At 49.9% G+C, this 16,550-nt stretch overlaps 1 protein-coding gene across 2 annotated transcripts in view; it reads left to right on the top strand.

Moving 5' to 3' along the window:
- Window positions 1-16,075, top strand: part of Maml3 (mastermind like transcriptional coactivator 3) — a 420,448-nt gene extending 404,373 nt beyond the window's left edge. Inside the window, exons 3-5 of one of the 2 annotated variants that reach the window (XM_050138340.1) lie at window positions 4,046-4,294; window positions 9,525-9,606; window positions 10,921-16,075. In XM_050138340.1, coding sequence (XP_049994297.1) covers window positions 4,046-4,294; window positions 9,525-9,606; window positions 10,921-11,921 — 1,332 coding nt within the window. In that variant the 3' untranslated portion in view covers window positions 11,922-16,075. Of the gene's footprint in view, window positions 1-4,045; window positions 4,295-9,521; window positions 9,607-10,920 lie in introns of both variants that reach the window. The other variant, XM_050138338.1, reaches the window with a different exon arrangement.
- Window positions 16,076-16,550: the final 475 nt, after the last annotated feature.

The following is a 16,550-nucleotide window of genomic DNA, read 5'->3' as shown; positions in this document are numbered from 1 at the left end:
AAGCCACCAGGGAATTCCTGGATTGTCTCAGGCTGTCGTGTGTGATGTCCATCACGCCGTGCGAACACCATCTGCTCCGTATTATGCTCGCAGTTGCCAGGCTACCTGCTGTACGCAGTAACACTTGACTGCCTGGCTCCACGTCCGCAGCGCCGGCCCTGACGGGGCGGGGGACCGAGGCCTGATTAAGCCATCTGCGGTGGGCGGGGGGCGCGGGCTCAGCGCGAGGCCTGGAGTGCGGTCCCGGGCTCACACCACCATCTGCTGGGCTGCCGGCGGAACAGCAGCTGCTCGAGAGGGTCCCCTCGGGGCCGCCTAGAAAAGACTGAAGCCCAGGGGCCTCCTGGATCCAGGTACCCAGGATGTCGCATCCTGTCCCTCCCAGGAACCCATGATCTTCCCTACCCGCCGCATCTCTGGCCACTATCACCCAAACGCTGCGTGTTCTTGAGAATAATAATAATAATCCCTTCAGAGAAAGCAAGTTTCCCCACAAGTGGGTTTATAAATAAACAGCTGGCTGTTCTCGGAAGATATTTTTATCGCCTCTGATTTTTGAAGTCGGAAACTGCCTCTTTGGGGGAGGTTAGAGTGTTTTTTACATCCTCCCACCTCACTCGAGCCCCGTTAGAAAGTTGTTAAGCTCTTGTCCCTGGAGCGGAAGGTATGCATGTGTAAGACGCATTCTTTGGTTTTGATCTCTTTTTTTTTTTCCTGCCCCCTTTTTTACTGAAGAGTGCAAGTGTTTGGAGAGGCACGAAGATCTGCGTAGCAAATTGGATGCGACGGGAAGCGAGTGTATTAAGATTCTGGGGTGGAAAGCAAGGGAGGTCGCTGGGCTGGGAGTGGAGAACAAACCAGTAATTAAAACTAAAAATACTGCATCATTTGGCTCCCAGGCATTGCATGTCGCGTGACGAAAGCTCACTCTGGTTTTCTCTAATTGCACAACGCAGTGTGTCCCCCTCCTTAGAAACAAGAGCAGGGACTTGGAATCCTCGAATTTGACAGGCTCTTTCTCATTAAGCCCACTTAGAGTCGGGGTTAAAAGAAGCCGTGTGTCATAAACAGCCAAACAACCGCCCACGGCAGCTTGGTTTGGGAAGCCAGTCACGGTGCGCTTTCACACTCTGGGACCCACACCTGTGTGCTGCTTGCTGGGAAGCCCCTAAAGACGTTGCCTTTGGAGGACAACATTATAGCCATTGGGTCTTGAGGTCTGCATCGAGAACCCTAAGAACTTTGGCAACAGGACCATTTTGGGGAATGAAAGTAACCCGGAGGTGATACCTTCACTGTGTCTACAGGGACAAAATGTGGCTGGCAGGCTGACCATCATCACCTTATTTACCTCACGTGTTTCCTCAGGGAAGAGAAGGCTGGGAAATAAGGTCCTCCACTCCTGGGCCCATTCCTCGGCTGTGCATGGGGTCGCAGGGACAATAAAATCACAAAGTGAGGGAAGAGAAACAAGGCCCTGAGGGCCACCCTTTCACAAACAAGCCTAAGAAAGTGTTGTCTTTTCTTCGGTCACATTTCCCCCTCAGATCTCTTCATCAAAACCAGGAAATATTAAATAGACTGAAATGCAAGAAAGAAAATCTATTATCGGTCCTTCTGCCAGTTGGCCAGCTCCACTCAAGTGTTGGCTCGTTTGTTAAGTGTTAAGTTGGTCAGCCATTTGTCTCTCAAGGTGTCAAGAAACAACTTGATCCTGAAGGAAGAAGGGCTTAGAGACAGGTAGCCAGAACTGGAAGGGAAGGGAACTCGCTCGTGGACCTAGATCCCCACAGCCATGCAGAGCACCCATCTTTTAGCATAAGGCCTTTTATTGACATTAAAAAATATCTCATAGCTCTCAACCTTATTATAGAGAGCACGCATAAATAAAAGCATGTATCGTGGATTATTGAGATGGCTCAGCAGTTAGGAGTTAAGCGGATCCTCTCAGGCCAGAATTTTGTTCCCAGCACCTACATCAGGAGGCTCACAGCTGCCCATAACTCCGGATCCAAGGGATCCAACGCCCTCTTCGAACCTCTGTGGGGGCCGGTACATAGGATCACGTATAGACACATAATTTAGCTAGCACAACACGGTATTTTTATGAGCAACATATTTCATATTTAGTCTCCAAGCTGTTCTAATATGTGTGCTTGACACTCTTCAGGGAAGGCCAGAGTGGGAAGAATATTTGACGTAGACTCAAAGTCAGCACCCCAGTTCTCTTATGACCTGTCCTGTTACTGGTGCAGCCTGAACCACACAAACGAACCATAGCTCGCTCGGCTCCTGTTTCTGGGGCAATAGAACTGGTACAGTTTGTTTGGATGCAGGGAGGCGGAGAGTCTAGAGATGCAGTATAGGAGGAACCCCGCCAGGAAGGACCACCTGCCTGGGTCGGCACCGGGAGGGCCAGCCAAGCCAGGATTGTGGGGAATCAACCCCACACTGGCCTCAGAGAGGCAAACGTAAGCGTATGTCTGTATTTTGAGATAAAATTGCCAGCACGATCAACCGCATCTATATTAAAACAGTAGCGACTCTAAAGCGGAGGCTATATGAAAGTCCAGTTTGGATTACACCTTAAAATAATGGTGGCTTTTCCCAGTGATTCCTCTTATTAGGCCCCATGAGACTGTCTCGCGGTAGGGCAACTTCTGTCCTTATGTGAGTGCCATTACCGTGGCGTGTCTCTGTGCTCAGAGACCGAATTTTGTGTCTACAAACCTTCTGTGCCCGTTAGCTTTCTCTCCTTGGTGGTGGCCACTGTCCAGCTACGTAGACGTCCCTTCTGGGGGCATTTTCCAGATAGCCCCTGGGCTCTGTGGGATTAGCTGTTTGCCCCATTAACTCTCTTCCCTAGGGGCCGGTCCCTAAAAGTTGCTGTCAGCTCTCTGACAAGTAATTATAGAATCAAGAGTCCCCGTCCAGGCCCCAGTGCTGAAATTGTCCCGGACACATGAGACACAATTCTATTTTTAAAGAGACTGGGAGATTACATTGCTTTTTAAAATGTTTTCCTTTCACTTCATATATATATTATATATATGATATATATGAATATTATGTATATGAATATATAATATGTTATATATAATATATAAAATGTGCTTTGATCACATTTCCTTGCCATTATCCTCTCATGTCCTTATGTCCTTCCCCCTCCAAATGAACCCCTTTCTTCTCCCAAGAAATCCCTCTTTAAAGATTATATAGCTTTGGCCCGGTGTGGTGACACACACCTTTAATCCAGCACTCAGAAGGCAGAGGCAGGTGGATCGCTTGAGTTCAAGGCCAGCCTGGTCTACAGAGTGAGTTCCAGAACAGAACAGCTAAGGTTACAGGGTTACAAAGAAACCTTGTCTCAAAAAAACAACAACAAACACAAACAAACAAAAAACAGAGCAAAAAAAGGATTATATACTTCGATAAAGATAAAACATTCCAGTTCCTACTATCAAAAGCCTGACAGAGTTTAAAATGGACACGCAGGCACACATGTGAACGCGCTCACTCATACACGTACGAAAGCTGGTGTTGTGGTTCGATAAACTAACATCCAGCATCAAGTCTGTTTGTTACTGTGCTCCGGCAGTGTGTGTCTTCCTGTATGTCACTCCTGTCTACTAAGATGTCCGCTGTAGCAATGTAGACTGGAAGAGGTAGGGTTATCAGGAAAGGCAGGGATGGATGTTGCCTTTGAGCCTTACAGTGAGCCCAGGCTGAGGCTGTATTTCCCTTCTTTAGAGAAATCGAGTGTCGAAATCTCAGTGCACAGCCACCATGACATCCCATCAGAAGCAGACCCACTCTCTGTTACTGTTCCCCGCCTCTGTCGCCTCTCCGGTTCTGCTATGGTGAGGCCGGCACAATGGTTTTCATGCAGAATTATAAGATGGTTTTCTGGCAGTATAATGGATACCCCCTCAGGACCCCTAGAATCCCCAAGCTAGGACCCCGTTCCCCTCAAGAGAAGTTTCCCATGAAATGACAGGAAGCGTCCCAGCAGAATTTCTAAATTGCTTTCTTCTGGTCCTTCTAGGAGCAGCATGCAGCTGGTCTTCCCAGGACCGCGGGCCCCATGCAGAACTCTGTGCCGCCGGGGTCAAGCAGCTTGGTCTCAGGAGCCAGTCCTGGGGGACTTGGCTTTCTAAGTGGCCAGCCACAGGCAGCCATCATGAAGCAGATGCTAATGGATCAACGAGCCCAGCTGATGGAGCATCAGAAGCAACAGTTCCTTCGGGAGCAGAGGCAGCAGCAGCAGCAGCAGCAGCAGATCCTGGCTGAGCAGGTAGATGACACCCTCCCTACAAGGTGTTAGCCATCAATTCAGCGAGCACTTACTTGGCACCTGTGAGGAAGGCACCTTGTCCCTGTTTAGATGCTCATAGACCAGTCCTTCACAGAAGCCTAGAAGAACCTGTGGAAGTTACGCCTTTTCAATTAGCTAGGCATCATTAATTAGTTTGTTCTTTAAAGGCAGGCTTTAACCATCAATTTGAAGGCCTGTTTCCTGAAGACAATTCTTCCATCCATACCAACCCCCTTCCTCCTGATTTCTGGTACAGGGATTTTTATAATCAGCCTGTAGGTAGGGGCTAGCTCACAGCTACCACAGGCCTTGATATTGCTAGTAGCAAGCTAAATAGTAATCATACAAATAATTCGTGAGCTAGGGGAGGTAGTTCAGTTGGTAAGGGGCTTGCCATGCAAGCAGAAGGACCTTGGTTTACCTGCAGAACCTGTGTAAAAAGCCAGGCATGGTGGTGCTCCATCTTCGTTCCAGCACTGGGGAGGTGGATCCATGGGGTGTGCTAGCCAGGTCCTGTCTCACAAAACAAGGTAGATGGTCCCTGAAGAATGAACTCAGAGTTGATATCTCTCTCTCTCTCTCTCTCTCTCTCTCTCTCTCTCTCTCTCTCACACACACACACACACACACACACACACACACACTTATAAAACAAGGTGAATGGCCCCTGAGGAATGAATCTGGGGATGGATCTCTCTCTCTCTCTCTCTCTCTCTCTCTCACACACACACACACACACACCAAAATAAAATAAAACAAAAACAAATAATTCAGAAGGAAAGAGTGGAGAATTCTACTGAATTGGTTGTAAATGGTAGCCTGGCGATATTACAACAAGGTGGAGAACTGTCTGGGAACTTGGACAGAGTTGAGGAGAGGATGCAATTGGAGAAAATCCCAACACCTTTCCCTATAGCTCAGGCCATCTGTGAGTTAAAGGAAGGCCTAATACAAACGTGCCCTTACCCTCGGCCGCCTCGTCGGCCCCAGCCACATAACTCCTCCAGCTCTGGAAGAAAGCCTTCCCTGCAGACTGCCCCTGTAGGCTTTGATTTGTTTTGTTTACAGAGACGCTGGTGCCCTGATTTAGTGTTATCCCAAGGAATCGCCTAGGACTGTCCACAGGAGATCCCCTGATGGCCCCTGTGCGCGTCTCGTAAGGCAGGCAGGCTCTGTATCACAGGTGCGAGGCTGTCCTGGGAGGCCCAGCATGGCTCCAACTCTTGCTCATTCTTGCTCCTAGTGGAATTAGAATTTTGGAATTTCCTCTTCAAGGCGCTGAGTAGGACACAGGTGCATCAAGGTCCCTACCCACCAGGAGCGGCAGTCACAAACACCACCAAAGAGAAAAAGGTGTCCTGTTGAGTGGCGCGGGCTAATGTTCCTCGTTATTTTTGCTTTTGTTCCCGAGCAGCTACGCAATTATCTCCCTTTTTACCAAGGTCAGCCGGCCACCTGGCAGCCATTGTACAAACAACCCTCTATCCCGCTCACCCCGCGTAAGGTGGGTGACAAGGAGCTGCGCTAATCTCTCTCCAGCAGTGATAAATGGAGCTGCTAAGGGACTCTGGGCTTTGTAAATCTCTCCTCCCCCAAACCCAGGACATTTTCAGGTGTGCCTGGTGCCCTGAGAAGTGATTTCTGACGTGCACGCGGCAGCCAAGGCCCAGAAGGAGGCAGGGTGGCCAGGCAGAACTCATCTGTACCCCCCCAGGGGTGCGCTCCCAAGTCACGGCGCAGTCCACTCGGCCGAATCCTGGGGAAGGAATGAAAAGGGAAGGGAAGATTGCAGGAGGAGGTGTGTCAGACCCTTGCCTGTGGGCGGGGAGACAGAAAGCCCTCAGAACTAAGGCGAGGTGGGACTCTCTGGAAAACAGGGAGGGAGCAGGAAACCGAGTTGCCTTAGCAGCTAGAGGCACAAATTAGGAGTTGAAACCGCTCAGCTCAGGGTCAGGACTCTGTTCTTCCGCAGTTAATGTGATTTTGAACAAATAAATAAATCAAGTAAGGCTGAAGAGATGGGTAAAATGCTCGCTGTAGAAGCATGAAGATGTGCATTTAATACCAGGTGTGTTATTATAATATATAATATAATACAGCACCCATCTGCAATCACAACATTCCTACAGTGGGGCGGGGGGGGGGGGAACACGGGGCCCCTCAGAAGCTACCAGGTCAGCTAGCTGGCACATTGAAGCAAGCAAGAGACCCTATCTCAGACAAGATAGGAGGTGAAGATGAATATCAGAGGTTGTCCTGTCCACATTAGTGCCTTGGCACACACCACACACATGTATATGTTCATGTGTGTGTGTGTCTGTGTGTGTGTGCGCACACGCAAGCACATGCATAATTTCCTGTCTTAAAGATGATTTGAAATAATGGCCTGCCAACTGCTTGGGAAACCGTGTGCACAGATGTATATGGGAATGGCTCATAGGGCACACGACAGCATCAGGGATTGCTGTAGAAAAGCTGCAGCTGCGCGTGCCGCCCACGTCAATGTAACGTCTTGCCTGCCTGTGCCCTGTGTGTTGATCATGCGTGCAGGTGATTTGGGCTGCTCAGTGGCTTTCTCCTTTGAGATTTGTTCCCTGTTGTAGTTGGCAATGCTGCGAATGGAACCCAGGGCCTCACACATGAGAGGCAAGTGTTCTGTGCGGAGCTGCACCCCAGCCCTGAGAGTAAATTTGATTGACACATCAGCAAATCTGTGATTTTCCTCAGTCTCTGCATAGCAAGCATGCCCCAGCACCTTCAGTTCTAGGAACGGTACATTGGAAGCACTCGTGTTTCCTGAAAGTCCGTGTGAGGGGTAACAGGGGTTTGAGAGCCTGCCTGTCTTCAGGAACTCAGCTGACCTGGCAAGCAGAGCGAGAAGGTTCAAAGCAGGTGGGGACCGAGGCTAACGCCTGGTTCTCGGCAAGCAAGGTAGCATGTCCCTCTCCTCCACTCAACACGGGTTGAACAGAACTTCCCATTTGAGGTTCTAGTCAAGGGGTCGTGATAATGACGTCCCATCCTTTACAGGCGGGAAGACTGAAGCTGGGGAGGAGCTCCTGTGGTTGGAGACCACAGACTTAGAACAAGGTCGAGCCAAGCCTGATGTCGGGCCACACCCTAACCTGAGGCAGATGTATTCCTCCCAGTAAATGAGGCCAGAAACCTTGGAGACTGTATAGGAAATTTCACAAGGAGAAACTGTGTGTGTGTGTGTGTGTGTGTGTGTGTGTGTGTGTGTGTGTGTTTTATACATGGAGGCCATAGATCAACCACAGATAACATTCTTCTGGCACGCTCCACATTGTTTATTAACACAAGGTCTCTCCAGGCCTGGAGCTTTCGAAGTAGGTTAGACTGTTTGACCAGAGAACGGCCTGCTTCTGCCTCCCCAGCCCTGGGTTTACACTATGGCTGCGTGGATGCTTAAAAAACAAAAACAAAAAAACAAAACAGAAACAAAAACCTGAGCTCCAGGACTCAAACTCAGGGCCTTGGCTTCTGAGGCCGTTAATTGTTTTGCTGACTCAGCGATCTCCCCAGAAACTTTTGAAAGCTCAACTAGCTCTCAATAATGTCCTTGCATTGTTGCCTGAAAGGGTTGCGTGGTCTCTGGCCTACGCTCATAATGGTCTGTGCATTGATTAATCTCTTTTGTGTAGAAGCCTACGGTAGACGCACAGGCTGGGGTCAACAGGCCAGAGGCTGTTTCTGGCTGGGTTTTTTACCCCCTCTGGATGCCAGAATGCTGGCTGGCCTTTAGAGGAAAAGAAAGAAAAATGGAAAATTACAGACCTGCCCAGGAACAAACTTGAGAGAGAAAATAGAAGAAAACGCATGTGGTAAGAAGTAGCCGATGGGTGTTATTTTTATAACGAACCCTCTAAAGAGCAGGGATCTGGTTGCATGTTCTCTTAGCCCTCATATATGAGGAGTACTTAGTGAATATTCAGCAGCTGCCGAGGTTAAGTGGCCTCGAAGGCCACATGGGTACTTGATGGCCAACAGAGAACTCGAAGCCTCCGTCCCTGCTCTTTCCCCTTGCCCTGTGTCTCTCCCCTTTGCACATGGAAAAGATCGAAACAGCCTGCCCGGGGTTAGTAACTATGCTTCTAGCACAGACTCCCCCTGCGGCAAAGAAGAAAGACTAAAAGGTGGGCCTCCGCCTCCTAGAACAAGTGGAATCTCACTATTGGCTTCAGAGCAGCAAACTCAGAGGGGTTTTTTGCTTGTTTGTTTTTTAGCTTTTTGAGACAGGGTTTCTCAGTGTAGCCTTGGCCATCCTGGAACTCACTTTGTAGACCAGGCTGGCCTCGAACTCACAGAGATCCACCTGCTTCTACCTCTCAAGTGCTAGGATTGAAGCGTGTGCCGCCCTTCCTGGCCAAATTCAGAGTGTTTTACTTGTAGACATGTACCGTACAGGTGATGTGACTTCATGGGAATAAGATTCGTGTGTGTGTGTGTGTGTGTGTGTGTGTGTGTGTGTGTGTGTGTAGGAACCTATTTTCCTGTACCCACAGCATCTACTTAGGTCATTAAAAAGTCATTGTTTGGCCCTTTGAGCCAGGTCCCCATAGTGCTAAGGAGAGCAGTCAGGCCGATACTGGAAAATCAAATTAAAATTGCTTCAGTTGGTACGTGAGACAGCAAGGTAAACACCAGAAATTTAAGGACACATCAGCAGAGGCTACGTCGCAGCAGCTCTAGCCGCCGCAGCCCCAGACCAGCGACCCCCTAAATGGCTGTCTCTAGCAGAATAAGTAAGCTGTGGTCTGGCTATACGGTAGACTCCCAGGCGGTGGCGAAGATGGGCTGTACAGCTCAGCGCGAAGGAATCCATCTTCTGAGAAATGGAAACCCAAGCTACACTTGGGTTCAGGGAAGTACAGACTCCGTGAAGAGTAGTCCATGTGGGTCAAAGTTTAGCAAATGGAGCTCTCGGCCAAGAGAGAGGAATGACGGGAGCTTCTGGCGGCATCCTTTTCCGGAGTTTGGGGTGGGACTAGTTTTCTTGGTGTTTCCACATCGTAAAAATCTGCTCACTCGTTCACTTTCTGCAGCCCTTGCCTCCATGCATGTTGTTTTCCCACACAAACTTTAGTTTGGGGAAACCATACTATACCGCCTTCATCAAAGTTGGCAGGCACTCAACCGTGTGCTGCCCTGGCTCACCTCCCACCTCTCTTGTCTTCTGTCGTTCTAGCAGTTACAGCAGTCCCACCTGCCCCGCCAGCACCTCCAGCAGCAGCGGACACCGTACCCAGTGCAGCAGGTCAATCAGTTCCAAGGTGAGGCCACTGGGTATCTCCTGGCCCCGGACTCCCCACGGGTCTGCGGCCAGTGAATTGCTTTGCAAGCTCTTTATATCCGGGTATTAACCAGCTAAACCGAATAACTGGCAAACTAAAAGAAGCAACCCTAAAGGATTCCTGGAGGACCCCTGTGATGCCTGCTGATCCTTGGTGGTCACAGAGAAGCTCTAGCTAGCTCAGGGTGAAGTGGAGTAGCAAGACTCAGACCGTTCTGCTTTGTTGAGGCTACAAAGTATTTTGATTGTTGAGCAACCTTAACAAGCGAACGCTTGTCGGCCCCAATATCAGTCTTGTTTACATGACTAGACAGTCATCTTAGTGACAGAGAGGAGGAGAAGGGAGGGGAAGGAGGGACAAGAAAGGGGATGGGGTGTGGAATGATTCCCAATCCAAAACAGTGAGCTTTGCTGTAGAAAGATGTGAGATTCTTTGCCAAGTAACAAGAGACAGGATGGCCTCTTTTTCTGGCTGCAGATACGCTCAATGATGAGTCGGACACGAACGCTCATAGAGAGCTACAAAGTGGATCTAAAATCTGTCTCGTTGGCCAGATGGCTTGTAAGCAGCGGTAATGACCTTCTACCCCCAATCCTACTCAAGTCCTAAAGGGCTAAAAACAGTCAAATGGGGACTTCATTGAATGGATTCTCTACTGAACTGAATTCCGCTGCATACAGAGAATATGCGGCGAACAGACATTATTTATTCTTCCTCCTTCTCTCCTCCTCTTCATCCCCCTCCCCCTTGCCGATCCAGAATCCCACTATATACTTCCGGCCAACCTGGAGTTCGCCTGTGGCCCAGGCTTGCGTTCACAATCCTCACGCCTCCCTGTCCTCCAAGTTGATAGACTTACAGACATCTGCCACCACCCTCAATTTAGCCCATGGTACATTCTCTGGACACCCAAAGAGATGGTATCCCACTGACTTGATGGCATAAAACCCAAAATAGGAAATGACTTGCCTCTGAACGTGAACAAACAGAACACGGGGGCATGACCTCAATTTTCTGTCTCTATTTAAATATAAATAAGAGTTGGCAGGGATCGTCTCTGGATGCTGGGATTCGGGTGACTTTAATTTCTGACTTTATACTTTTCAATACTTGGCAAAATTTTCACAGCTCACATGTTATAGCCATGTAAGTAATGACCTTTTATGAAGATTTATTGTTGCAGCAGATCCTTTCCTATACAGGGCTGTCATTCCCAAGGAAGAGTCCAAGAACACCTTGCAAGATCCTGACACAGAGAATAGCAGGTGATGGCTGTCCTTTCTCTCCATGTAGGTTCACCCCAGGATATAGCGGCCGTGAGAAACCAGGCAGCCCTCCAGAACATGCGGACATCAAGGTTGATGGCACAGAACGCAGGCATGATGGGAATGGGACCCTCCCAGAACCCAGGGACAATGGCCACAGCAGCAGCCCCGTCAGAAATAGGACTGACCCCTTATAGTGCCCCTCCACCCAACCAACCCGGAATGTACAACATGAGCACAGGAATGACCCAAATGTTGCAGCACCCGAACCAAAGTGGCATGAGCGTCCCACACAGCCAAGCCCAGGGACCCAGGCAGCCTGCCTCTGGCCAAGGAGTGGGCATGGTCAGCGGCTTTGGTCAGAGCATGCTGGTGAACTCGGCTCTGACCCAGCAGCACCAGCCATTGAAAGGACCCGTGGGCCAGGCCTTGCCGAGGACCCAGGGCCCACCAAGGCTTCAGAGTGTCATGGGAACCATCCAGCAAGGAGCGCAGAACTGGCAACAAAGGGGCCTGCAGGGAGTGCCTGGGAGGACTAGTGGAGAGTTGGGACCATTCAACAATGGCGCCAGCTACCCGCTCCAGGCTGGTCAGCCAAGACTGGCGAAACAACACTTCCCACAGGGACTGAGCCAGTCAGTCATGGACGCTAACACGGGCGCAGTGAGAACCCTCAATCCAGCGGCTATGGGCCGTCCGATGATGCCACCACTTGCAGGGCAGCAAGGTACCAGTCAAGTGAGGCCGTTGGTCATGTCTGGTCTGAACCAGGGTGTCCCCGGCATGGCAGCATTCAGCCAGCCCCCAGCCCAGCAGCAGATAGCGGGCGGCAGCTTTGCCGCGAGCAACCAGGGCCAGGCCTACGAGCGGAACCCCGCCCAGGACATGTCCTACAATTATAGCGGTGAGGGTGCTGGGGCTTCGTTCCCTGGCCTCCCGGATGGTACAGACCTGGTGGACTCCATCATCAAAAGTGGCCCGGGGGATGAGTGGATGCAAGAGCTTGATGAACTCTTCAGTAACCCCTAGTCGGGAGGGGTCCGAGAGCTGTAGTGGCGGAAGCCTCGCAGGCGGGAAAGAAAACAGGATGGTGCCCCATCCTTGTTTTTTGTTTTTTGTTTTTTTTGACCCACGTAAACCGAGAAAACGACAGCCAGCTGACAGTAGAGAAGGTACGGGTGCCAACCCCCAGCTCCATGGGGCTTCATTCCACCTGCCTTCCACAGAGCAACCAAGTAGAGAGGTCATGCGGATACCTGCGTGCAGAGAAGAGATGTGGGGAGCAGGGGAGTAAGTCGAGGCAGCAAGAGTTCCTCTGCTAAGCACCCCGGGACCCACTGGTCCAGAAAGAGTCGTTTCGACCCAGAGAGGGACCGTGGCCCAAGATGAGGTCCCCTCAGACCTGCCTGCCTCAGTTCCCGAGACCTCGGAGATGGAGCCTCAGCCAGAGGAAGCCCAGCCGGAGGATGCTGGGAGACACACAGGCCGTGTGCATAGGTCAGAAACCCTCTGAATGCTGGATGGAAAGAGATGTCTACTTCCAGACGTGTTCCTGGGTTTGGAGGCAGGCACGAAGAACAGTGGACTCGCCTGAGCTGGCCCAAGGGAGATAAGCAAGGATCCTGCAGGGCTATCTGTCTCCTGCCCAGCGATGACCCTCAGGAATGGTAAGGTGTTGCTGCCAGCCCCCTCACCAGGATTGACAACTATACTTGAGAAGGGCCCAACTAGTAGCCCTGAAGGTCAACTTCTGCCGGTGGCCATGGTGGCCATCGCTCTAGATTGCGCTGAGCTTCCTGGAGGCCCCATCTGATTCGACGTATCTGTTTTCATCTGTTTGTGATCATAGCGTGGAGAGGCCCCTGCTAGATTCAGTGTCTGCCAGCCCAGCCCCTTCCTCCCTCACCACTGTCTCTAGTCCTGGCCTCTGTGCCAGCCTGCCTTTACTTCTCCCTACAGGAAGGGAAGCCCTGGGGCAAAGTCAAAGGAAGTACAAGAAGAATTTAGACGGAGATCTCCGCAGGAGCCAAGTGGGCTGCACTGATAAAAAGCTGCAGGTTTATGAGTTATACCCACACTTCAGATATCCCCGGGGAAGAATGGCCTGGCGTCCTTTCAGATGATGCCAACAATGACACTCCAGAATCAATCCCATCATCAGAAAGGCAAATATCAAACACTAGAGATGGAAAAGCTGAAAACTCATAACTCCACCTTAACCAGTTCAGATGCTAAAGAGAGGGAGATGCGGCCCCCATCTTGAAGGCTGTGCCGCGGTCTTCTTGGTAGCGCACATAACCTGCCCGACGTGAAAACTAAGAAGGAATTAGCAGCCTCTGTGGTCACAAGCCTTGTCTCTCGCTCTGTACCTCCCCTCCCACAAGCCCATCTTGGAGGTCAGGTGGCATTTTCCCATGGTGTTTGCACATACCACACGCACGCGCGCGCGCACACACACACACACACACACATCCCACAAACTGGCTTCCTTCTCTGTCTTCATGTCCATCTCACTCCAGAAGACAGGAGCCTGTGGAGACTGTACCAGCCATACCCAAGAACATCCCGAGAAGGTGTAGAAGGCTGCCGTGGAGCACCGTGGCTCTGGTCTCCGTACCCCGAGAGGTCCAGACCTGCTCTGCCAGGAAGTAAAGCCAGAGGCACCAGGGTGAGGAGCTGTGCGCCTCTCCAAAGAGGTGGTGGCAAGGTGACTGTGGACTCCCAGAATAGGGGGGGGGGTACTGCCGCTAGGGAAACTGAGTGGAGACACGTGGAAACCAAAAAATGATTTAAAAAAGATAGTAAAGTGAGAAATCAGAATTCAGGTGTATCACCTTTTCCTGCCAGGTTACAGGAAAGAAATATATAAGCAATGAGGAGAAACCGGAGGTGGAGAGAGTGGGCGCCATTGTCCTTGGAAAGCCTCCAGCAAGTGCTCAGCCTGGGGACCAACTAATATGGTAGATTTTAATGAGGTCATTTTGTTTTGTTTTTACTACGGTGCTGATGTATATGTAATGTCTAAAAAAAAGAAGTTATTTGTACATAAGTTTTTACAATGCTACAGATATCACTGGGTCTACTATATGTAAAAAGTATACATATAAATATATATATAATGTTTGTTTAAAATAGAGTATTTTTATTTCCCCCCAACTCATCATCGAAGAGGTGGTGTTAACTTCGGGTGACGTCTAATTCCTGGTTTATACCGTATGACCTATTGGCAACTTCCTCCATTTTATCCAGATTTTTCTAGTTTTCTGTTTTTACTTTGTCCATCAAGCACCCTTTAAGGAGTGTGCAGAACTCTGGAATTTAGAAGCGAAGTGATGTTGACACACCGCTTTTAAAGAAAAAACAGCCCACGGAAATCAGATGTCACTCTCTGAGTCAGTCCATAGCATAGCTCGCTTTGGGATCCCCTCTCGGGCCCAGCCCCAGTTACTCAGATGTATCATTCCCGGGTTTTAGTGGAGTAACTGAAGATTCCTTTTTCGGCATTGTGGTGTCGTTATTTAAACAATGATTTAACAGTAGAAATCAATCACTCTCGAGCCTTTTTAGTTCAACCACGCCACTGAGACTTTCTGAATTTGCTAGAGTACCCTGAGGGGTGTGGCGGAAGGGAGAGGGGTCTGACGTGAAGAAGTCTGTTTATAGATCCAGGGCCAGAACGATTCAAAAATTAGCTCAGCCCGAGCATTCAGAAAATAGCGGGGCCAGTGGAATGATGCCACAGGGGAAAGGCGCTTGCCACCAAGCCTGGAGACTTGGGTTTCACTCCCTGGAACCCACAGGATGGGAGGAAATATAATGAAGAGAAAAATGGATAGTAAAAATTTGATGGAAATATTTGGACTGTATTGGGAGGAAACGATTCGGTAGTCTTGCTCTCTGCCGCAGGCAATTTTGACACCTGCACTTCTCCGTGTCCCCGGTTTCTGCTAGCCCACTGTGCCTCTGTCAATGCAGGGTCTGACCCAGCTTTCCCCGTACCTACAGTGAGCTGAAAATGCTTCAGGCTTATCCTCCTCTGAGTCCAGCCAGTAGCTCACTACTACAGGATAGTAAAAGGCCAGTGAACAAACTCTGCAGGATCAGGCAGAGGCTGGGCCTTGGAGGCTGGGGCATGGCTGCCACTTGCTCCTTTGCTTGATTTCTTCCCATCTTCCACCCGTGGCCCCACTTTCTTTCCCCCCCCTTCCTTCAGGCCTGTCATTAACATATTGCACACATGGGAATCCATTTCTCCACTTCGAGAAGACCCGCCCTTAAGATCTCCCGTTAAACTTAAAACACAGTAAGAATGGCATTATTTCAAAACACTGAGTTAAGCAGGTAATAGACCACAGAAAAACATCATCAGTAGAAACGGTTCCAAAACAAAGATGAGTTTTAATATACATGCTCCAGGAGAAAGAATGAACCCCACTGTGGAAGGAGAGGCTAGCCCTGCCCACTGTGGGCTGTGCTTCCAGGCTGGCTCACAGTGCTGTGGAGGAAGTAGCCTGCCACTGGCTGCCCCTGTAGAGCTCAGACTCTGCCAGATAACGGGGTGGTAAAAGTGGATCTGGTCTGATTGGAAGGGGGATGAGAGAGGGAATTGACGACAGGGTAAAACCATGACGCTCTGAGAAGGATGATGCTCCTCACTTTAAAGTTTATACTGAAATCTGTTGGGCGCCGGATCTCAAATGGGATACCTTTCTTCTTAAGAAAAATAAATAAATCTATAATTTTATTAAGATAAAACTGAATGTGTGGTATGCAGTTCATGTTCAACCATTTTCACAGGTGCCTACCATGGGCCTAAGAGGATTCTACGAGGTGATTGTAGATGCCAGTCCAGACGATGCCCAGAACTGATGGCTCTAGGGAGTCAAGCCAGGATTGGGGGTGGGGCCAGGATGCAGCTGACTCCTAAGATTTGTCAAGGACCAAGGTGAAAGCTTGTCTCCTGAGACCAGGGCATTTGAAAACATTCGACCCATGAACAGTGACAAACACGGTTGCCATTCTCCCCTTCCTGTAGCAGCAACCACCCCGGGCACTATAAACACCCTCCCCTCTGTCACCTACATTGCTGCCATGGCAGCTGTCACTGGCACCGCGAGTCTACCTTTTCCTTCCTATGTGTGGTTCATATCCAAGTCACAGAAGTATTAATCCTGCTAGTCCAGCTTTTTGCTCTCTTGTTGGGCATCTCTCTCTCTCTCTCTCTCTCTCTCTCTCTCTCTCTCTCTCTCTCTCTCTCTCACACACACACACACACACACACACACACACACACACGCACACACACACTACACCCTTACTCCCAGCAGCAAGTGGATCTCTGAGAGTGTAAGGCTACCTAGTAAAACCCCATCTCAAAAAAAAAACAAAAACAAAAAAAAAAAGCCTTCCTGTGCGTGGTCCTGGTTGTTAAGGAATCCCAAAGCAGCTATGCCTGAGGGGACAAAGAGGCTGCGGTTCTAGATTTCCAGGAAGTCACCGGGCACATGAGGCTCGTGTAGCTTCTTCATGGATTAAGGAACGTTCCCAGACTCAGGTGAGTTGTATCAAGGACTGTGTCTGAGAAAGGCGGAGGTGGGGGCAGGGGACAAATGGGGTGATCTTTTTCTCATTAGTGATATTTTTGATATATCTTTTGAG

This window comes from Alexandromys fortis, unplaced genomic scaffold (genome assembly GCF_014885135.2).
Source record: "Alexandromys fortis isolate MF-2015 unplaced genomic scaffold, M_Fortis_MF-2015_v1.1 scaffold_15, whole genome shotgun sequence".
In the NCBI taxonomy this organism is placed as follows: domain Eukaryota; kingdom Metazoa; phylum Chordata; class Mammalia; order Rodentia; family Cricetidae; genus Alexandromys; species Alexandromys fortis.
Note: the sequence above shows the minus strand (reverse complement) of the source record. Positions and strands in the feature narration are given on the sequence as shown.